Consider the following 23,132-nt stretch of genomic DNA (forward strand, 5'->3'; position numbering starts at 1 on the left):
TACTATTTAACTATGCTTTAATCACTTCAAGTTTCATATTTAAAGGAATGGCCTTTTCATTTCATCTTGGGCTTTAACAACCATTTCATGATTATTTGGAACCTTGATGTTTCAGGATATTGTGAGAAGACGTGAGCAACACATGTACCACACTGCATAAACTACAGTTTATGAGTGCATAAGTACACCTTGATTCAACCTGTGGATCCAGCTCTGCCCATTCATCAGGCTACTGTGAGGACAATCTTATGGTTGCATTAGTTGTTAGAATGACCAAGACTATGACTGTGCATTATAAATATCTAACCTCACCTCAACCATCCAACTACTTTTATCTGCACAGGTTTCAGTGAGGTGTACTTTGACTGACTATGAAGATGATTGAGTGTTAACTCTAGCAGCCTACATTTGAAAATTGTTCTATGACTTGGTCTTCCTAAACTTCTTTGTGGTGCATACGACAAGAAAGGGTATTAAAAGACTTTCTTTGCATATTTTAATTTTAGTAAAAAATATGTACAATAATATCTACAAAAGCAGCAGGATAAATTGCAATGATGCTAGAAACATGTTTTTCTGGCAATTCAAAATAAATCCAATAAGCTCACAATTTGATTTTGCTTGCAACTCTTTTTTATGAAGTCCTGAAACAGATATCAAGACCATATGACAATGAGTCACAATGTGGCAGAAATCTTAAATACTGCCAGCAAACAAAAACAAAATAACTTGATAAAAACAAAACAGTTCCAAAAAACGCTATTAAAGGTCAGTGTATTTTGACAGCATTGGAGTTAAAAGTTTAATGTCCCTGGGTTAGAAACTGAGAATATGATAAGAACTGAATGTTAAAATATAGCTTACTAGGTGGCAGGAGGACACAGAAATCACTTGCTGGGGTGTGCATGGTATGTTATGATGCAAAGGGCATTTTGTCAGGAAATATTTTATTACATCTGGCCAATACATATGGGAAATCGGCCCAAGTATTGAACTGGGTGGGCCACAGTGCACTTGCCATACCATAGTGAAGGTGCCATTGAGTCTTAAGACAGGTTGTATTGATGGACCATGAATGATTCTCAGGAATGTTAACCTCCTAAGAACCTAAAGCTACACAGGTTTTCCAAAGCAACATCATTAGAATCAAAAGGCACATGACAACCTTCAAGTCTCCACCATCAAATCTTTTTAGTTTTACTGACATTGAGGGACATATTGTTTGTTCCAGCATCATTCAGGGATAATTTTAAATGTCCCTGTTTCTCCAGGCTATCTCATTATGCCGGTAATCAGATCCATTGTTGTTGTGTCATCAGCAAACTTGATAGAGGTTTAGTCATGCTTGGCAACACAATCATGTACACATATGGAAAACTGTAATGGGCAAAGCACAAAGTCCTGGGGTGCTCTGATTTTCAAGATGACATTGCTAGAATGAATGTGAATTTCCCATTGGGATTAATAAAGTATCTATCTATCTATCTATCTATCTATCTATCTAGTCTATCTATCTATCTAATCTATCTATCTATCTATCTATCTATCTATCTATCTATCTATCTATCTATCTATCTATCTATCTATCTAGAAGCCCACATTCCAAATTTGTGATCTCACTAATTTATTTTTTTATGTGTAAGGTGATCCTCAGAAACACATAACCACAAGATGTTGCAGTGAATGCAGTTGTGAATTTCCCATTGGGATTAATAAAGTATCTATCTATCTATCTATCTATCTATCTATCTATCTATCTATCTATCTATCTATCTATCTATCTATCTATCTATCTATCTATCTATCTATCTATCTATCTATCTATCTATCTATCTATCTATCTATCTATCTATCTATCTGAAAAATGCAGTTTAGATAAGGAAATGTTGCAGTATCAAAGAAACAGAAATTAGAATATACATTTTGGTAGAAAATTCTGCATTTTGGTATGATTTTCATATACCCTTGTGCGTTTTTAAAAAGCCTTCAGCACAACAATATAGTAATAGTAGGATAGTCATTTGAATTGAATGTAGTGAAAGTCTTACTGTGCTTCTGTTTAATTTAATGTTGTGTGTGTTCAGCCCGTCTATATTACGCCCTATTTTAGGCTTGGCAGACCTAAAAGCTTGCCTGTTGACCCTGGTAGAGGCCTATATTTTTGGGCCAGACTTAGTGAAGTCTTTGTACTATTATAGTACAGTATGATCTATCAACAGAGAAACTAGAGAAACAACATCCCACAGGTTATGATGATAGTATATAGGTTAGCATGCTTGCCTTTCATTAAGAAGTTTGGTTCTATTCCTGCTCAGTACATTACATTTTTCTATAGTCAAGCATTTCTCTCACTGTTTTTGTCATGGCCACAGGTCACCCATGAAGGAAGTCACATTAGCTCCAGAATTATTTTTTGCTCTTAAGCATAATCAATAACCATTACACTACCACCTCTTTGTCTGCTCTATTCTTTAATGCTTACAAATCATGTATTCATCTTCAAGTACTTTTTGAGCATAAAGAAGCTAATTTGTACCAACATATGATATATATATATATGTGTGTGTGTGTGTTATAGATCAGGAATGTAATAAAAAAACTTCTAAAAGGTCATTTATTCACAAAACTTGCAAATCCTACTGAATTGTGGCTTACGTTGTTTTGTCCCAGATGTTGTCTAAAGTAAAGTAAATACTTCAGTCTAATGTAGACAACTGAGATACTTCTAAATGTTCCTTGGATTTAGTGTCTTCTGCTCTAAGGAATTCTTCAACAAAGTATATTATAATGAAATGTTCTCTGTAAATCACTTTTGTGATGGTGCACACAGTGAGTGTGCTACATTCAAAAAAACATATCATGCTACTGTAGCTTCAGTATAAGTTAATGTTTTGAATGTTTTTCTTATGTACTGAGGTTTAAAGTTGCCTGAAAGGCATTTTATTGAAATGAAAATCAGTGTACTTTTCATTAAGCTGCATGTACTACTGTTTAAAATAAATATAATTCAATTTTTTTTTTATATTATGTATTCATTTACCAATGATTGAAATAGGCTTTCTTGCAAATCGAAGTCTTCCTTTGAATCCTATGTATTTACTTCTGCATCCTGCAGACCAGAGGCGGACCACATATTCAGAACCAAAAAACACTACAAGAACAATTTCCTACAGAAAAAAAGAGGATACATTTAAATGTGAAAAACATGAAAGAAAATCATACAATCAGAAAACTATATTTTACCCTTAACAACTGCTACCTACTGTAAAATTTGGTGGAGGTTCCATCATGCTGTGGGGCTGTGTGGCTAGTTCAGGTACTGGGGCCCTTGTGAAAATCAAGGGTCGGATGAATTTAACCCAATATCAACAAATTCTTCAGGATAATGTTCAAGCATCAGTCACAAAGTTGAAGTTACGAAGAGGTTGGATATTCCAATAAGACAATGACCCAAAGCACAGTTCGAAATCTACAAAGGCATTCATGCAGAGGGAGAAGTTAAATGTTCTGGAATGCCCGTCATAGTCCCCTGACTTGAATATCATCAAAAATCGATGATTTGAAGCAGGCTGTCCATTCTCGGCAGCCATCAAATTTAACTGAACTAGAGAGTTTTTGTGTGGAAGAATGGTCAAAAATACCTCCATCCAGAATCCAGACACTCATCAAAGGCTATAGGAGGCGTCTAGAGGCTGTTATATTTGCAAAAGGAGGCTCAACTAAGTATTGATGTAATGTCTCTGTTGGGGTGCCCAAATTTATGCACCTGTCTAATTTTGTTATGATGCATATTGCATATTTTCTGTTAATCCAATAAACTTAATGTCACTGCTGAAATACTATTGTTTCCATAAGGCATGTCATATATTAAAAGGAAGTTGCTACTTTGAAAGCTCAGCCAATGATAAACAAAAATCCAAAGAATTAAGAGGGGATCCCAAACTTTTTCATATGACTGTATATACATATATATATATAGAGAGAGAGAGAAACAAAGGTCTGTGATGCAGTTTGCATATTTGCAGCTAGGATTGCACAAAGGAAGAAGATGAGTCATTTAAATATATACATATACTGTATACATTTATATATATATATATATATATATATATATATATATATATATATATATATATATATATATATATATATATATACATATATATATATATATATATATATACATATATATATATATATATACAGTTAGGTCCATAAATATTTGGACAGAGACAACTTTTTTCTAATTTTGCTTCTGTACATTACCACAATAAATTTTAAATGAAACAACTCGGATGCAGTTGAAGTGCACACTTTCAGCTTTAATTAAGTAGGGTGAACAAAACAACTGGATAAAAATGTGAGACAACATTTTTTTAACACAATCCCTTCATTTCAGGGGCTCAAAAGTAATTGGACAAATTAAATAACTGGAAATAAAATGTTCATTTCTAATACTTGGTTGAAACCCCTTTGCTGGCAATGACAGCCTGAAGTCTTGAACTCATGGACATCACCAGATGCTGGGTTTCCTCCTTTTTAATGCTCTGGCAGGCCTTTACTGCAGCGGCTTTCAGTTGCTGTTTGTTTGTGGGCCTTTCTGTCTGAAGTTTAGTCTTCAACAAGTGAAATGCATGCTCAATTGGGTTAAGATCAGGTGACTGACTTGGCCATTTAAGAATTTTCCACTTCTTTGCTTTAATAAACTCCTGGGTTTCTTTGGCTGTATGTTTTGGGTCATAGTCCATCTGTATCATGAAACGCCGCCCAATCAATTTGACTGTATTTAGCTGGATTTGAACAGACAGTATGTCTCTGAACACCTCAGAATTCATTCGGCTGCTTCTGTCCTGTGTCACATCATCAATAAACACTAGTGTCCCAGTGCCACTGGCAGCCATGCACACCCAAGCCATCACACTGCCTACACCGTGTTTTACAGATGATGTGGTATGCTTTGGATAATGAGCTGTTCCATGCCTTCTCCATACTTTTTTCTTGCCATTATTCTTGTAGAGGTTGATCTTGGTGTCATCTGTCCAAAGAAAGTTTTTCCAGAACTGTGCTGGCTTTTTTAGATGTTCTTTAGCAAAGTCCAATCTAGCCTTTCTATTCTTGAGGCTTATGAGTGGCTTGCATCTTGCAATGCACCCTCTGTATTTACTTTCATGCAGTCTTCTCTTTATGGTAGACTTGGATATTGATATGCCTACCCCCTGGAGAGTGTTGTTCACTTGGTTGGCTGTTGTGAAGGGGTTTCTCTTCACCATGGAAATGATTCTGCGATCATCCACCACTGTTGTCTTCCGTGGACATCCAGGTCTTTTTGCGTTGCTGAGTTCACCAGTGCTTGCTTTCTTTCTCAGGATGTACCAAACTGTAGATTTTGCCACTCGTAATATTGCAGCAGTTTTTTTCTGTTTTCGTAGCTTAAGGATGGCTTCTTTCACCTGCATGGAGAGCTCCTTTGACCGCATGTTGTCTGTTCACAGCAAAATCTTCCACATGCAAGCACCACACCTCAAATCAACTCCAGGCCTTTGATCTGCTTAATTGATAATGACATAATGACGGACTTGCCCACACCTGCCCATGAAATAGCCTTTGAGTCAATTGTCCAATTACTTTTGAGCCCCCGAAATGAAGGGATTGTGTTAAAAAAATGCTTTAATTGCATCACATTTTTTTGCAATCGCTTTGTTCACCCCACTGAATTAAAGCTGAAAGTCTGCAGTTCAACTGCATCTGAGTTGTTTCATTTAAAATTCATTGTGGTAATGTACAGAACTAAAATTAGAAAAAAGTCGTCTCTGTCCAAATATTTATGGACCTAACTGTATATATATATATATATATATATATATATATATGTGTGTGTGTGTGTGTGTGTGTGGGTGTGTGCGTGTGTGTGTGTGAGTGGTATCCGATGCAAGGATCGATAGATTCTGCTCTGTGACTCTTGAATTTCACTAAGCAAGCTTAAAAATGGAGTGATTAAGTCATTAGCTTCACTAATATACTGTAAGGGTTTCTACCAAAGTTCAATATGGAATATGTTTGCAAGTTCACACTATTTTTTTTCTTTTAACAAGGCAAATACGAAGAAAAGCATTTTGAGAAAGTCAACAAATATAAACACATTTAAAATAGACTCTCACCATCCAGAAGAGGGTACCACTTGCAAATTCAGCATATTGTTCTATTGTGGACAACACACTAAAAATAAGGCAGATGAGTACCATTAAGAACCTGTTAAATAAACAAAAAATATATTAAGCTTTACTAGTGCAGGCAAGGTCAATTAACAGTTTACATACACATTTGTGTACTTCTGTGTATACCTTTACATAATTGAGATTAATAAATGGACACTTAAAAGAATATTGTCAGGTTAGCAGCTGGATGTATGCTTGAAGTATTAGTGGAAGTAGTTGTACTATAATCCAACCCTCCATCCACCCATCCATTATCCATCCATCCATCCATTATCCAACCCGCTATATCCTAACTACAGGGTCACGGGGGTCTGCAGGAGCCAATCCCAGACAACACAGGGCACAAGGCAAGAAACAAACCCCAGGCAGGGCGCCAGCCCACCACAGGGCGCGCACACACACACACACACACACACCCACACACCAAGCACACACTAGGGACAATTTAGAATCACCAATGCACCTAACCTGCATGTCTTTGGACTGTGGGAGGAAACCCACGCAGACACGGGGAGAACATGCAAACTCCACGCAGGGAGGACCCAGGAAGCGAACCCGGGTCTCATAACTGAGAGGCAGCAGCGATACTAATCCAACTCTACACCTATCATATTATCACACACTCATCAAGCAATCATGACCAAAATCATAACATTCAGTCCACAAAAAAAGTTTTAAATGTATTATTTTGAATATCTTGTTAACAGGCTAAAGCAGTTCTTCTTAATCTGTCAAACTAGGAACTGAGTGATCAGGTGAAGTGAAACAGAGCCCTCACTTCCACAGCACATAACTTTCTATGAATAACCCACTGCACACAGGTTTCTCTTCCATCTCAGGTTAAGAAGCAGAGGCTGTATGCTCATATATTTTATGTGGAAACAAATCCTGGCTGGTATATGCACATAAAGTGATGTATCCAAGAGAAAAGCAGACAATTATGGACTTTTGTGCAAAGTTTCATTCATGTAGCAAAGCATATATCATTAATATGAAACCCCCAAGAAGCAGACATTTCATGATGGGTTGAAAAACAAAATAGTTGGCATGTGGAAATCTAAAAGACATTGTATGTAGTTTGTCCATCTTAGCCATTTTTGATATCGCAATGGTCATTATTCCATATGTGACAGCTACGCTCTTTTATATGTACAGTATCTCTTTTAAGGACAGAGGTTTTCACAGATTCTCCAAGCCATTGGTTGTGAACCATGAACGCTTCTCATTTAGGTTTGTGGTACTGTATTCAGCAACTGTTCCGACCTACCAATTTCTGATTAATTTGTTACATAACTTAAAATCAGAAGTTTAAACCAAGGATCAGATATTATTTTTTAAGTATAGCATTGAACAGTGTGGACTAAGCCCCGGACACAGACAGGAGGACATGTTTTAAATCACCACACGTTTATTTACAAGTCCTAATATTTACAATAATAAAGTGCCACACAACCCCAAACTCCCCCAAAATCCAGGCCTCACACTCTTGCCTTGTCTCTTCAGGCCGCCTCCACTCCTTGACTTCCAGCTTCGTCCTTCTTCCACCCGAATCAAGCACTGAATGAAGGGAGGCAGCCCCTTTTATAATCATCCAGATGTGCTCCAGGTGATTCCTGGCAATCTTCCACCGACATGCCCCAGTGTGGCGGACGTGCCAGCTGCATCCCCGGAAGCACTCCGGGTGTCCCTACTCTTCTTCCCCCCAGCACTTCCTGGTGTGGCGGAAGTGCTGAGGTCCAGGGCTCTCCAGGCATCCGGGCGCCCCCTGGCGGTGACCACGGGCCCCTACAGGGATGAGCTTCCATGCTCTGTACCCGTGGCCCCCAAAGAATCCAGGGCGGTCGCCCCCACGTGGTCTGAGGAGGGCGTAAGCCTTCTTCCGGTCCTCCGGGGCGTCCAGGCCAGGTCGCCCCCCCACCAGCCACCTGCGACACTGCCCGTCGGGCGGAGCGGCTCCTCCCGCGAGGGCAACTCATCCCCGAAGTGGGTCCTACTACTTGTCCAGGGTCCGGTCCCTTTGGTTGGAGTCACTCGCACCTCCGTAGCCTCCGCCAGCTGTGACAGAGCCCCATTGCCAGCGAAGATCTGTCCAATGAAGCGGCTAATCCCGCAAGGGCAGGTCCCTAACGAAGCGGGTCCTACTGCTTGTCCAGGGTCCGGTCCTGTAAATAAAACAGAAAGAGGGGCAGAGACGCTGCCTGGACGGCACCAGCTAGCGTCCCTTCTTGCTACGCACTGGCAGCGCTCCCCCCTCAGACCAGCACCCCGGAACTTGCCTTTTCGGCACCCCCTCCGCGAGTTCCATTCCCGTCTGCTTGGATGAGATGGGTCCGCTCCTCTGTCCGACGCCCCCGCCGACTCTGGGGTTTCCCTCTGCCTCCGCAGAGGACGGCCATTCTCTAGACGTGAGCGGTTTGCCTCACATCCTTCCTTATCGGAGGAACCAGCATCCTTCCCTCGATTTCTCCCTTTCCTCTGGGACGCCACGACGGTTTGGGTCTGCGCATGGCAAACACACAGATCCTGTCCCGTCTGCGTCCCTATAGAGCGACGTGAGACCGCCGCAGGCTCGGGGCGTAGGGCGCTAGGACCCAGGGCACTCATCAGCCCCTGTCCTGCCAGCCCTCTCGGTCTTTCTCTCCTCACGCACAGCTCTCAGCTCCGCATCCACTGTCGGAGATCCCCCTACTTAGTTCCGATCATGTATTTCACGGGCCTTTTCGGTGGCACCTCCTGTATGGTTTACGGGGTCGGCTCTACTCACCTTCCCCGCTGTACTGCTCCGGCCAAAGGATCCAGCATCGCGCTGTTCTGTCAAAACATGCAGCATCCGTAGTGATGCGATCGCCTTCCCCTCCAGCTTCTGCAACTCTGCACAGAGAGCACATAGCACCTATGGAAATCACTCTGCGGAATGAAGGCACACCTCCAGTTCACGCAGAGCCCCCTGACAAACACAGAAAGCCAGCCGGTGATTGACTTACCTGACTGTCAATCAAAACATCTGACTGCTTCCTGTGGGGCCGTTCCTCCGGCCCAATCGGGTCGCCTTCTGGCACAAGACGGACATTCCTTGGTCCCGCCTCCATCCAATCCAACTTATATATCGGAATGTCTGATACCTTATATTCAAAATTGTAACCTCAGATCCTCAAATGAGTGTCTCCTTAGAATTCCAAGAACAATACTTAAAAGAAGTGGTGAGGCGGCCTTCTGCTGTTATGCACCTAAAATCTGGAATAGCCTGCCAACAGGAATTCGCCAGGCTAATACAGTGGAGCACTTTAAAAAACTGCTGAAAACACATTACTTTAACATGGCCTTCTCATAACTTCACTGTAATTTAAACCCTGATACTCTGTATATCCAACTCATTATAATAACTATTCATGGTGGCTCTAAAATCTGTACTAACCCCTACTCTCTCTTCTGTTTCCTTTTCTGGTGTCCTTTTGGTGGTGGCGCATCTACTCAAAGCACTGCGATGTTCCAACAATGATGGATGGATTAAAAGCCAGAAGTCTGTATGACCATCAACATCAAGTGACTCCGTGAAAATCCTAACTACAAAGAGGACTATTTCATGTATGTTAGGTAGAATGCCCAGAGGGGACTGGGCGGTCTCGTGGCCTGGAACCCCTGCAGATTTTATTTTTTTCTCCAGCCGTCTGGAGTTTTTTTTTTGTTTTTTCTGTCCACCCTGGCCATCGGACCTTACTCCTTTTTTATGTTAACTAATGTTGTCTTATTTTAATTTGTTATTTTGTCTTTTATTTTTCTTTTCTTCATTATGTAAAACACTTTGAGCTACTTTTTGCATGAAAATGTGCTATATAAATAAATGTTGTTGTTCTTAATAACAATCAGTGGCGGGCACACAAGACACACCATCCAATCCTGTGCCTATCACGGGGAGGGACTTCCGGTCTGTGGCCATTTTGGCTCCATTCTTCCTGGTACGGCAGTGTGTTTGGATTGTTTTGAGCGTCTCCTCCTTCGCAGCTCTCCCAGCTGCTGCCGCATCAACGAAGTGCCGCGGATCGACATGCACCTGCCAACGACAAGGATCCGGGCAGCCCCTGCCTGCTAAACACAAAACACACGTGGCCCCACAGGGCCGGTTGCCGGCAAGCAGGGAACTTACCTCCTGGGTCCTCTCTGTCCGGGGAAACATCCCTAGCGTGGCCTTGCTAGGTGACATGCCATCCCGGGCGCCTCCAGCAACAGCGCACTCGTAGGAGCCCACTGCACTCCTGCACTGCCCGTTGTCATCTCGCACCAGGGGGAAATGGACTTTCTGCGGATCGGTGGCGGTCCGTGGGGCAAGTCTCTCTCGCGGGACTGTGGGCATGCTGCTCCCGCAGCACGTGGGTGGGCTCCCCCTGGGCCGTCCACAACATTGTTTTTTACTGTAGGTCCCTGCCTTGAACCAGGCGGAGCATCCTGCCGACTACGCCAGTGTGGACTAAGCCCCGGATACAGACAGGAGGACATGTTTTATATCACCACACATTTATTTACAAGTCATAATATTTACAATAATAAAGTGCCACACAACCCCAAACTCCCCCAAAATCCAGGCCTCACACTTTTGCCTTGTCTCTTCAGGCCACCTCCACTCCTCGCCTTCCAGCTTCGTTCTTCTTCCACCCGACTCAAGCACTGAATGAAGGGAGGCGGCCCCTTTTTATAATCACCCAGATGTGCTCCAGGTGATTCCCAGCAATCTTCCACCGACACGGCCCAGTGTGGCGGAAGTGCCAGCTGGATCACCTGAAGCATTCCGGGTGTCCCTGCTCTTCTTCCCCCCAGCAATTCCTGGTGTGCCTGAGGTCCAGGGCTCTCCAGGCATCCCGGCACCTCCTGGCGGTGACCACGGGCCCCTACAGGGATGAACTTCCATGCTCTGTACCCGTGGCCCCCAAAGAAACCCAGGCGGTCGCCCCCACGTGGTCTGAGGAGGGTGTAAGCCCTCTTCTGGTCATCCGGGGTGTCCCGGCTGGGTCGCCCCCCCAGCCACCTGCGACAACAGAAAAAGTATAAAACTGTCACAGAGAGTACTTCATTGAACTAGAGAGACAACTGAAAAGTGTGTATGTCTTTGTTATCACATCATCCTGAACATTTTAATGAAAGGACATATTTTTATTTCTATGGCTGTTGACAGCTTATGGTATTAATAAATATAACAACATATTTAAACAATATGCTAAGACTTCAGGGGTTGCCAATTAAAACAATGTTTATATCATGCACTTTCTTCTTCTTCGTCTTTTGGCTGCTCCCGTTAGGGGTTGCCACAGCTTCTTCCATATCTTCCTCTCCTCTGCATCTTGCTCTCTTACACCCATCACCTGAATGTTCTCTCTCACCACATTCATAAATCTTCTCTTAGGCCTTCCTCTTTTCCTCTTGCCTGGCAACTCTATCCTTAGCATCCTTCTCCTAATATACCCAGCATCTCTCCTCTGCACATGTCCAAACCAATGCAATCTTGCCACTCTGACTATGTCTCTAGATCGTTCAACCTGAGCTGACCCTCCAATGTACTCATTCCTAATCCTGTCCACCTCGTCACACCCAACGCAAATCGTAGCATCGTTAAATCTGCCACCGCCAGCTCTGTCTCCTGTTTTTTCATCAGTGCCACCATTTCCAGACCACATAACATAGCTGGTCTCACTTCCATCCTGTAGACCTTCCCTTTCACTCTTGCTGATACCTGTCTGTCACAAATTATGCCTGACACTCTTCTCCACCCATTCCACCCAACCTGCACTCTCTTTGTCACCTCTATTCCATAATCCCTGTTACTCTGTACTGTTGATCCCAAGTATTTAAATTCATCCACCTTTGCCAGCTCTACTCCCTGCATCCTCACCATTCCACTGACCTCCCTCTCATTTACACACGTTTTCTGTCTTGTTCCTACTGACCTTCATTTCTCTCCTCTCTAGAGCATATCTCTAAAGGATTACTTGTGTTCTGTTCTGTATATTGTTTTGTATTTACCCCCTGTTTTTTCACACCCACTGCACGCCCAACCTACTTGAGAGTTTTTCCTTGTGTTCTTAGAGAGTCAAGGCTGAGGGGCTGTCAAAAGTCAGGGCCTGTTAAACTTCTTGTGTGATTTTGGGCTATACAAAAATAAATTGTATTGTATTGTATTGTATCTCCATCTCTCCAGGGTCTCCTCAACCTGCTCCCTATTCTCGCTACAGATCGCAATGTCATCAGCAAACATCATAGTCCCCAGGAACTCCTGTCTAATCTCATCCGTCAACCTGTCCATCACCATTGCAAATAAGAAAGGGCTCAGAGCCGATTCCTGACGTAATCCCACCTCCACGTTGAATGCATCTGTCACTCCTACAGCAGACCTCACCACTGTCACACTTTCCTCTTACATATCCTGTATAACTTTTACATACTTCTCTGCCACTTCTGACTTCCTCATACAATACCACAACTCTTCTCAAGGCACCCTGTCATATGCTTTTTCCAGGTTCACAAAGACACAATGCAACTCCTTCTAGCCCTCTTTATACTTCTCCATCAACATCATCAGAGCCAACATTACATATCACATGTGGTGCTATTTCCTGGCATGAAACTATATCATGCATTTTATAAAATTAAAATTGCTGTATATTTTTTTTCATTCTTGTACTGGATGTCTCAGTTTATATTACATTATGTTTAAGGAAGGAAGTTGTTTTCTTTTTTTGCTAATGGCAGATTGTTCACATGAAAGTTTGATTAGCCCCTCTTTTCATTTATAATTGGTGTAGTATTGTACATTACCAATATTATTCTGGCGTTCAAGAAGAAAATATAACTAATTCATACTGTATCAACATGTTTGGCAGTACCTGGCCACACTGGCAGATAGAACAGCAAATGGTAAACTGAGAGCAAAGGCAAAGACTGAGATACTACCATTGCCAAATATGCAATAATGGACAAAAGGATGGATTTCATTTTCAAACGATCTTCTTCTAGCGAACGCATTACCGATCTCTTGTAGCAGTCCAGTGTTCATTAATCTTTTCCCATGCTGACCCACATTTTTCACATGTTTGATGATTAAGAAATCTATGCAAGTGTTATGTTAGTCACATGCTATCCTATGTAAATATTTTATTCCACCCTGTGACACATACTTCCTAAATATATTTCAGAGTTTATAAATATGTGGACTAAAAATAAAATCTCAAAGTTAGAGACAAAATCCTGGCTTTTCTACTAAGTGCAGATAACCTGTTTTCTTCTATAACCTAATTAGAGTGCACCAGTCAAAAAACTTACTTTAGTCAGTCATCAACTTCATTTTTCATATGATTGCTCAGTTCCACCAACAAAACTTTGTATTTACTAAAATGACATTCATCAATGTTTACTTATACTTTGGTGAAAATGAACAGCAGAGAATAGTAGGGATTAGTACAGATTGTGGAGTTTTGATCAAAATGATAATTCAATGCACATATAGTTTAACAGGGATACACTAAAATATAGCTTTGAAAAAAGCCATGTTAAAATAATGGACTTTTAGCAGTTTTTTAAAATGCTCCACCATATTAGCCTGGCGAATTTCTATCAGTAAACTATTCCAGATTTTAGGTGCATAACAGCAGAAGGCTACCTCGCCACTTCTTTAAGTTTAGTTCTTGGAATTCGTATAAGCCAACACTCATTCTAAGATCTAAGGTTACGACTTGGAGTGTAAGGTGACAGGCATTCCAAAATATAGGATGGACCAAGATTATTTAAGGCTTTGTAAACCATTACCTGTATTTTTAAGTCAATTCTAAATGGCGCAGGTGTAATATAATGATATCAAAACTGGAGAGGTGCTCAGAAGACAACAATAGTGCAAACATAATTTTTGTAATTTGGTAACGTTAAAATTAATTCCAGTTATGTGTAAATCTGTCTAGTATCCCAAGATAAACATGCAATCACACAATACAGATTCCAGTAGGCTTTTTTGCATTTTGACACAATGCATGGCTGTCAAGGGATATCCACTGCATGAAACAGGAATTGATCAGGAAAACAGCTTTTCATGAATCCTATTTAAAGTGATAGGATCACTGAAATGATGATATTAAAAAAAGTAAAAGGTATTGACTTCAGTGAATCAAGCTGTGTCTCAGTTCTAGTGTCATGAGTTCAAACATCATACAAAAATTGAAATGGAATGAATAAAACAAGGACTTTCGTAAATACCTAAGACTTTAAAAGTACCCAGAAGTGAAGCATTCTAACAGTAAGATGATTTTGTGGTACCCTTTAAAACTATGGAAGAAGGGATGATTGTGAGTAATTTTAGACTAACATTAGTCTATTATGCTTGCTGACATGGATGTAGTGAGGAAAACCACATGCAACATGTGAAAGTTACAGTTCAATGTAAGAGACAAAGATGCATACTGTTCTCCTAATGGTGGAATGATATTAGGGGTGTGCCAATTTACAAATGAGTGAAGATCTCACAAATTTCCCACATATAGCCTTTGAACAATATTTTTGCTTAATTTTTAAGACTAGTTAAAATGATATGTTTATGTAGCTTTTCCTCCCACATCTAAAACACCTACCTGTTAGGTTAATACATGACACTAAAATGGCCCAATCAGAATGAATGTGAGTTTGGATGTGTGTGAATATATTTTGTGTAGGATGACCACCTTGTTCAAGCTTGACTTCTGTTGGGATGGGCACTGGATAAACAGTTTAGAGACTGAATGGTAAGACATACATAGGTATCCACACATCCTGACTTTATGATACCCTTTGACACTGTATAAAAAAAGACAAATAGACAAGTCCTTAAAAAGAGATGAGGACAGAAATTATAGAGATATTAGTAAAAATCATATGTAAACATGTAAGATAAAAATGTCTATAGCAATGTAAGATAAAATGTCTATAGCAAGGGACCTTTGAACATAAAGGGGAAGGCTATTCCACAACCTTGTTGTCACCAAGTTGGTGTGGCATTTATTGTCAAAGGCAATCAGTTAATGATACAAGAGAAGAATACTGTCTGTAAGATGGGGTATAAATGGTATACAACCTGTCTAGTACAGTTATGTGGTAGGTGCAACCAAATGTTTTTTAAATTCCATTTTACCAAAATGAATGGTAATTCAGTTGTTGCAGGGTAAATAAGGTGTACGCAGTGGATAAAGGAGGAGGAGGTTAGCAGCATGCACTGATACCATGTGTTGCCGCACCCACCACATGACAAACCACCTCAGGATCCCAGATTAGGACCCGAGTGCAACCATGCAACAGGTGAAACCTCAGCACCACACTAGTTCAGATACAATGGAACAGTGTGAGGTTTTTTTATGGTGGCTGGAGTGCCAATTCTGCCACCAACCCCCAGGTTTTCCCTGTAGGTTGGGGGGCCTACTTGTAGGGCTGAAAGCAGGATAACATCATACCCAGGATGGAGCAATTACAGGTTAAGTAGGCAAAAACCTAAAGAAAAAATATTTTTTCCTTAATTAACTTACTTACACAATCAATTACCTTAAAGAATTCCTGGCCATAAGTATGAAATCCATCAATAAATGGGAACTATGACAGGCAGCAGGGCTAACATCCCAGCTAAGATAAATCCCATACCCTTATCTGGCAGGGAGACCAGTGTAGAGGATGGATGGAGGGAATGGCCTCCCAAGAGTATGCACTCCCCAGACATGCTGGGATTGCAGCATTATTGGGAGAGTATACCCATTTATATGCCTACAGGGCTTGCTGGGAGATACAGACCTATGGGGCAGCCCTGCTTGGCTCCATGAGTGCCAAAAGGGGGAGCTGCTGAGTATGGCTATCCCTACTTTCAGGGGCTTCTGAAATATTCTTGGCACAAAAGCAGCAGGATCTGTCCACTCAGGAGTCAGAGAAAAGAGAGGAGTCAGACTAAGCTCACCTGAGAGGAGTGTAGAGAAAATGATTTGTGTTATAGTTGTGTGAATCAAAAGAGACCTTTGTAACATACTGTAAAATAAAACCACTCATTTGCACCCAAACCATGTTTGTGAAGTTGTGTCAAAGGTTTGGAGGCTGTGAGATGCCCCTATAGGACACAGAACATAAAATAAATAATATCTGGAAAGACTTATTTTAATTTTTGTCTACAAAAAGTACAATTACCAGCTACAATACTTACTGATATACTTCTCACTTGTTACACTGAATATTAATATGTGTGTATCATTCAGCAATAAACAAAAAGAATTCCATATTAGACATACATACATTAGACTTTGCAGTGGATAATGTGTATTATCATTATCAAATGATAATATCAAAATGTTAATTACCGTTTCACTTTACCATTAAGGCTGTGCTTTTAGTTTTAGTTTAGGTTTTCTCCAATGCTTTTTGGACACTAAACATAATTAATATTCACAATAACTGCCCATCTCCTCTAACTTGTCCTCTTTACAAGCAAGTCTTACAGTCACCCATTTTTACAAACCTGCATTTACCAGGAATTTTTTTATACTGCCACCGGTTGCTATACAGTACCATTTGAACTAGTAAATGACCTACCAGGGAACACAGTTTGGTGCCTCTTGTTTAAAGAAAGAAAGTGTGCATGCAGAACTGAGAAGAGTAAATGCCCTGTTCAGACCAACACGTTTTAACTCTTTCAGGGCTGATGTCGACTTTTGTCAAAATTCAGGAGTAGAGGATGGTAATCAGCTGTAAAACTCACCCTTACGTTTTAGTTTGACTCTCTCTGCTAGAAGGAAAGTTACATAGGTTTGTTGATTTAATCTCGATTCCCTACACGTGCGTGAGTAGCAAAGAGCAAACAACCTCTTAAACGGCACCGACATCTGGCGAGAGACCAAAGCGAATGTGCAAAGCAAAATACTCCATGGACCTTTTACGTAATTTCGTTGAGTAGGACTCTGACTTGTCAGACTCCGAGTCTGATGTAAGTGATCTGGAGATGGATATCAAAAACAAAACTGAGGTACCAGCATCATCTGATCGGTCCCCAGCTGATCGTTGCGCTGAACACTTTTGTGTAGTTGATGCACCTACAGAAGCGTTTGCCTGGTAGGAACACTACTTATGATGTCAAGAGGTACAAACCAGATTGCGTCACACCGCAACCCCCACCGCCACCCACCTGCTGTTCGAAGACAGCCAGGCAGCCGGCCCACCGTGCATTCCTGCTGACCATTGAGGTGCCCCCATGCAGCCACTGCTGCCAGAGATGCCGAACATACACCAACAGCAGCCACAGCACATAGCAACAGACATTTTATGTTGATTTATATGTGACACCATTGCTATGTGTGCTTTTCAGAAAACTGAGTTTTTTTAGAAAAAATATTCAGCCCTCAAAGAGTTAAAGAAACATTTTCTTTGCAATTCGTTCAAGGAAACCAGTAATGTAAAAACACACAAAATTTGACTTCTTCCAGCAGTTACATTAAGCAGTTACATTTGTAAATTTCTGGTAATACTGCTTTGTGAATTTAAGTTCTTTATTAGTACCAATGAAATTATTTAAACAAGGAAAGGATTTCATAGCTTTAATTGATATGAAGCACAAAAGAAAATTGTCCTTTTGAAGAACTCATCACCACTGCCTCATTAATGTGTAATTATTTAAGGCCAATATTAACTCCTCAGTTACAGGTGAAAAGCAGTTTAGTATTGAAAGCAACAAAAAGCATATTCATGTGCTTGCTTTCCTCATAAATGGTCATAACCAGAATAAAATTGTAACGTGGAACCTGTGAACTAGAAGAGTGGAGCTTCTCACCCATTTGTCATTTTTGCAAGTTTTTAGACAATTTTATCCTCACATGAAAAAATGAAGTAAATTCAGGGTAAGAAAAATGAGTATACACAGATTACTAAGTGAGATGCCTGATTTTGGCTGATAGAAGTTTATTTGAAAATACTGCAGAAAACAAGATTACTTTGAACTCTTTTACAAGCCATTTTGTAGCAACAGTAATGTATTCCTTTGAACACAATGAAGTTTGATTAGATTTAGAATTTATTTCCTGATGTTCATTGTGAGGACTACTACTGATATCATTTTGTTGTTAATATGTGCTTCCTGTTGTGTGCTCTTATTACTTCATCATATAATTGACTCCTGAAATTTGTATTTTGGCTCCTGCTAATTTTTTTCTCTTCTAAACAAGATTTTCCTTTTTTCCCCTCTCCAGATTGCAGTGGAACAAAGTTTCTATATACTTAGTGTTGTATATTCCACTTACACAATAGCACTTAAGAAACAGGAAGAGAGAGAACGGCAGTATTCTTTATTCAGTTATTTGGTTCAGAATAAAAAAAAACAAAACCAACATATGATACACATACAGTAGTTCAGTGTATAATGTTCCATGCCATGCATGTGTAAATCGAATAAGAGTTGTATCGCCCTCTACTTGTATTGCTTCTACAGCATTTACTGATCTAAACTAACAAACCTCTGTCAGTCACCTGTAAACTCATCACAAAAAGATGTGTTTTTGGTTTTTTTTTTTTACAGTAGGCAACTCAGTTATTAGGGTGATAAACTCATGGTATTGCCTACATTGTTGCTATGCATTGTTTTGCCTTCCTGGTTGCACTATCATGGAAATTTACAGTACCTATACTTTAATGTAGCTGTTATTTAGCAACCCACGTGTACTCATTTACCTGTATTTGGACAGCTGTTTCAAGCAAAAAGACTTACTAGCCTGACATAAGTTGCCTTCAGGCCTAAGCTATACCTCACCCACTCATTTCTATGCCTCTTTTTTTTTTAAATATTTTTTCAGTTGCTAACCAGTGTTGAGATAAGGCAATCACCCACGTCAGGTCTGCTCAACATTATACCTTGAGTACATTATCATGGAAGTTCCTCTGTTCATTATTTTGGTTCATCTATAATATAGTTACTTTTAAATGTATTGTTTTTATAAGTGTTAGGTATGACTACTTTATAGTGCCCCACATGTACAACTTTACCTGCATGTGGAGAGTTGACTCAAGCAAATAGACGTATTAGTTTGGCATTAGCAGATCAAACGGTTGTCTTCAGACCTGAACTATACATGTGCCAATCACCAAAGCAGACGCCCTCTCTCAGTGTTACATTACATTTTGAAGATGTCTGTTCTTGGCTGCTAACTCCTCTGGGAATATGGCAATCACCCAAACTAGGTTCCCTATACCCTATACCTTGGCTTATCAAACATTGTATTGTAATACAGCAAAATTAATAAAACACAGTAATACAAGTAGTAAAATGTAGGAAAAAAATGTTAAAATCTTAACAGGTTACTAAATGTATTTAAAAAGACACATATGAAAGGATAGAGATGATGATGAAGTGGAGTCCCTTCATCTGGGTGTATAGCTGCTTAAACGTTTTTCAATCTTCAGAGGTCTTGGGTCTTGCCAATTTTAAATCATTCGTTTAAGAAATGGCAAACAAACTTTAAATGATTGTAATCAGTCTTAGTTTATGGCATGTTAGTTCAAAATGTTTGTAGAAAAAGGTAATAGTGCACATGTCATAATTGCTGGTTGAGTTGGTTATAGTATTTGTTAAAGTTTTTATTATACACACACACACACACACACACATATGTATGTATATATATATATATATATATATATATATATATATATATATATATATATATATATATATATATATATATATATATAGTGAATCTGAACATTTCTGAAGGTCCTGTCTTTCTCTCACCACACACAAGCAGGGTGGGGTGGATCTAATTGCCATTTTCCATGTTAAGATAGATAGATAGATAGATAGATAGATAGATAGATAGATAGATAGATAGATAGATAGATAGATAGATAGATAGATAGATAGATAGATAGATAGATAGATAGATAGATAGATAGATAGATAGATAGATAGATAGATAGATAGATAGATAGATAGATAGATAGATAGATAGATAGATAGATACTTTATTAATTCCAAGGGGAAATTCACATACTCCAGCAGCAGCATACTGATAAAAAACAATAAATTAAAGAGTTATAAAAATGCAGGCATAACAGACAATAACTTTGTATAATGTTAACGTTTACCCCCAGGGTGGAATTGAAGAGTCGCATAGTGTGGGGGAGGAACGATCTCCTCAGTCTGTCAGTGGAGCAGGGCAGTGACAGCAGTCTGTCGCTGAAGCTGCTCCTCTGTCTGGAGATGATACTGTTTAGTGGATGCAGTGGATTCTCCATGATTGACAGGAGCCTGCTTAGTGCCCGTCGCTCTGCCACGGATGTCAAACTGTCCAGCTCCATGCCTACAATACAGCCTGACTTCCTCACCAGTTCGTCCAGGCGTGAGGCGTCCTTCTTCTTTATGCTACCTCCCCAGCACACCACTGCGTAGAAGAGGGCACTCGCCACAACCGTCTGATAGAACATCTGCAGCATCTTATTGCAGATGTTGAAAGACGCCATCCTTTTAAGGAAGTATAGTCGGTTCTGTCCTCTCTTGCACAGAGCATCAGTTAAAGCAAACAACATAGAGAATGGTAGGCATCCAGCTATTGAACACAAATTTTACACAAATATTAAAAACACCTTGGTACTTGTCCAGTTGCTACAAATATTTAAAGAATACAGGTTATCAAGAAGTGACAAGCAAGATCAAAAAGGTGTACTTTATATAAGGACATGAACCAAAAATAAGTGAGAATATTTGGTTTCCCAGAGAAAATTTCAAGTCAGTAGTGTCTATGAATAACTTTCCAAAAATAACAAGCTTGGTGCTGTCATCTGATCCTTGTCCCCCCTGCAGACCAGCCAATGGCCGTGCCTCTCAGTGACATCACCACAGGTCCAACCACTGATTTCTGGTACCTTTTGATGACATCACTTCTGATAACCAGAACTCACCCACATTATGCTAGTGCAAAATAAAGTAAAATTTTGTACATACAAAGAAAATATATAAGATACACTGTGGAGCAACTACAAGATGGCAGTGCAAGTGTGAAACTTAAAAGCAGGAGAAAGTCACACAAGACCCAAATTAAAGCAATTGGGTGTTGTAGTGTGCAGTTTTGATTAGAAATAAAGGGAGGCAAAACTAAATTTGAATAATGCATTTGCTAATTTGAAATATTTTTGTGAAGTTATGTTCTGCATATTACAGCAGAGTTGCTGCAAGTTAAGAGAGAATGATTCCAGAATTTTAAGCTTTTAAAATGCTATTAAGGTTTAAAAAAATATCAAAAGAATTTAATCTGTTTATTTAATGAAAGCAAAGTGTGAGGTAGTGATATGAGAGTATATAAAATTATGAAAGTAATATAAAAGGTGGGGATGGCAGATGCTGCTATAAAATTCGTTGTTCATCAGGAACACAAGGGAAAAAGCAAAAGTCCAGAATAAAGTTCACACATACTAATCCAATTGTATATACAGTATGTTTGTATCTCTGATTGGGCAGTGGTAATTAACTAGATTCAGGACTCATTTCAGGAATACAAAAACTTAAAGCAACGTTCTATGCATTATCTTTTGTCCATTTACAATGAAGTGTTAGAGTCAACATAAAGTTGAAAAAATTGCAATCTATTTTCTTTAAAATGTGAACTGCGTTCAAAGTAAATGATGTCATACCCCATCAAAAGGTGGAGAAAAGGACTGCAGTTAAGAGAACTAATAACAAGGACCCATAGGAGATGCAGGAGATTCAGATTGCAGTACTCAAAACACCGGATTCAACAAATCTGCCTACCAACACCAGTAGATGCACAGACCTGGCTGTACAGCATCCACCTTCTGACTACACATCATTCCTCAATGTAAAATTGCAAAGATTTTGGGTATTTCATCATCTATGGTACATAATATCATTTAAAAATTCAGAGAATCCAGAGAAATCAGTGCATGCAAGGGATAAGTCTGAAAACCAATGGCCTTGATCTTTAGGATCTCAGGCGACACTGCATTAAAAACAGACATGATTCTATAGTGAAAATAACTATATGGGATCAGGAACATTTCCAAAAACCATTGCCTGTGAACATAGTTCGTCACTGCATCCACAAGTGCAAGTTAACTCTACTGTGCAATGAAAAAAAATATAAAAATATGATCCAGAAACCCCTATTTCTCTGGGCCTGAGATCATTTAAGCTGGAATGAAGCAAAGAGGAAAACTATCCTGTGGTTTGAAGAATCAAAATGTAAAATTATTTGTCAGTCATGGACACTGCGTCCTCTGTGCTAAAGAGAATCAGGACCATCCAGCTTGTTATCAACACACAATTCAAAAGACAGCATCTGTGATGATACAGGAGTACATTAATTCACAATGGTATGAATAGCTTGCATATCTGAGAAGGCAACACATTCAATGCTAAATGACATATACAGATTTTGAAGCAGCATAAGCTGCCATCCAGACAATGTCTTTTTCACGGAAGGCCTTACTTAAAAGAACAAGATAATGCCAAACTACATTCTGCAATAACAACAAGGCTCTGCAGTAAAACAGTCAAGGTTCTAAACTGGCATGCCTTCAGTATACACTGTAGACCTCTCACCTCTTGAAAACATTTGGCTCATTATGAAGTGAAAAATATGAAAAAGTAGACCCCGAATTGTTGAGCTGCTGAAATTATATCAGGCTAGAATGGGACAACATATCACTTTCAAAGCTATAGCAATTGGTCATCTCAGTTACCAAACAATTATAGACTATTGTTAAAAAAAGAAGTGATGCAACATAGTGGTAAACATGAGCCTGTCCCATCTCTTTTGAAACTGTTACTGGCATCACATTTAAAATGAGCACATATTCTTCAAAAACAGTTTCAACATTTGATATGTTTTTGTACTAATTTCAGTTAAACATAGGGCATTTAACATAGGTAAATGTTTTATT

General features: G+C 39.7%; 1 protein-coding gene across 1 annotated transcript in view; it reads right to left on the minus strand.

Annotated features, from left to right (window-relative positions):
* Positions 1-23,132, minus strand: part of LOC114652693 (potassium voltage-gated channel subfamily KQT member 1-like) — a 108,983-nt gene that overhangs the window by 23,234 nt on the left and 62,617 nt on the right. Inside the window, exons 2-3 of the mRNA XM_028803047.2 lie at positions 6,159-6,249; positions 3,041-3,167 (exon numbers count right to left, since the gene is read on the minus strand). Of these exons, the coding sequence (XP_028658880.2) occupies positions 3,041-3,167; positions 6,159-6,249 (218 nt within the window). The remainder of the gene's footprint in view (positions 1-3,040; positions 3,168-6,158; positions 6,250-23,132) is intronic.

The sequence above is a fragment of the Erpetoichthys calabaricus genome, chromosome 1 (assembly GCF_900747795.2).
Source record: "Erpetoichthys calabaricus chromosome 1, fErpCal1.3, whole genome shotgun sequence".
NCBI classification, from domain to species: domain Eukaryota; kingdom Metazoa; phylum Chordata; class Cladistia; order Polypteriformes; family Polypteridae; genus Erpetoichthys; species Erpetoichthys calabaricus.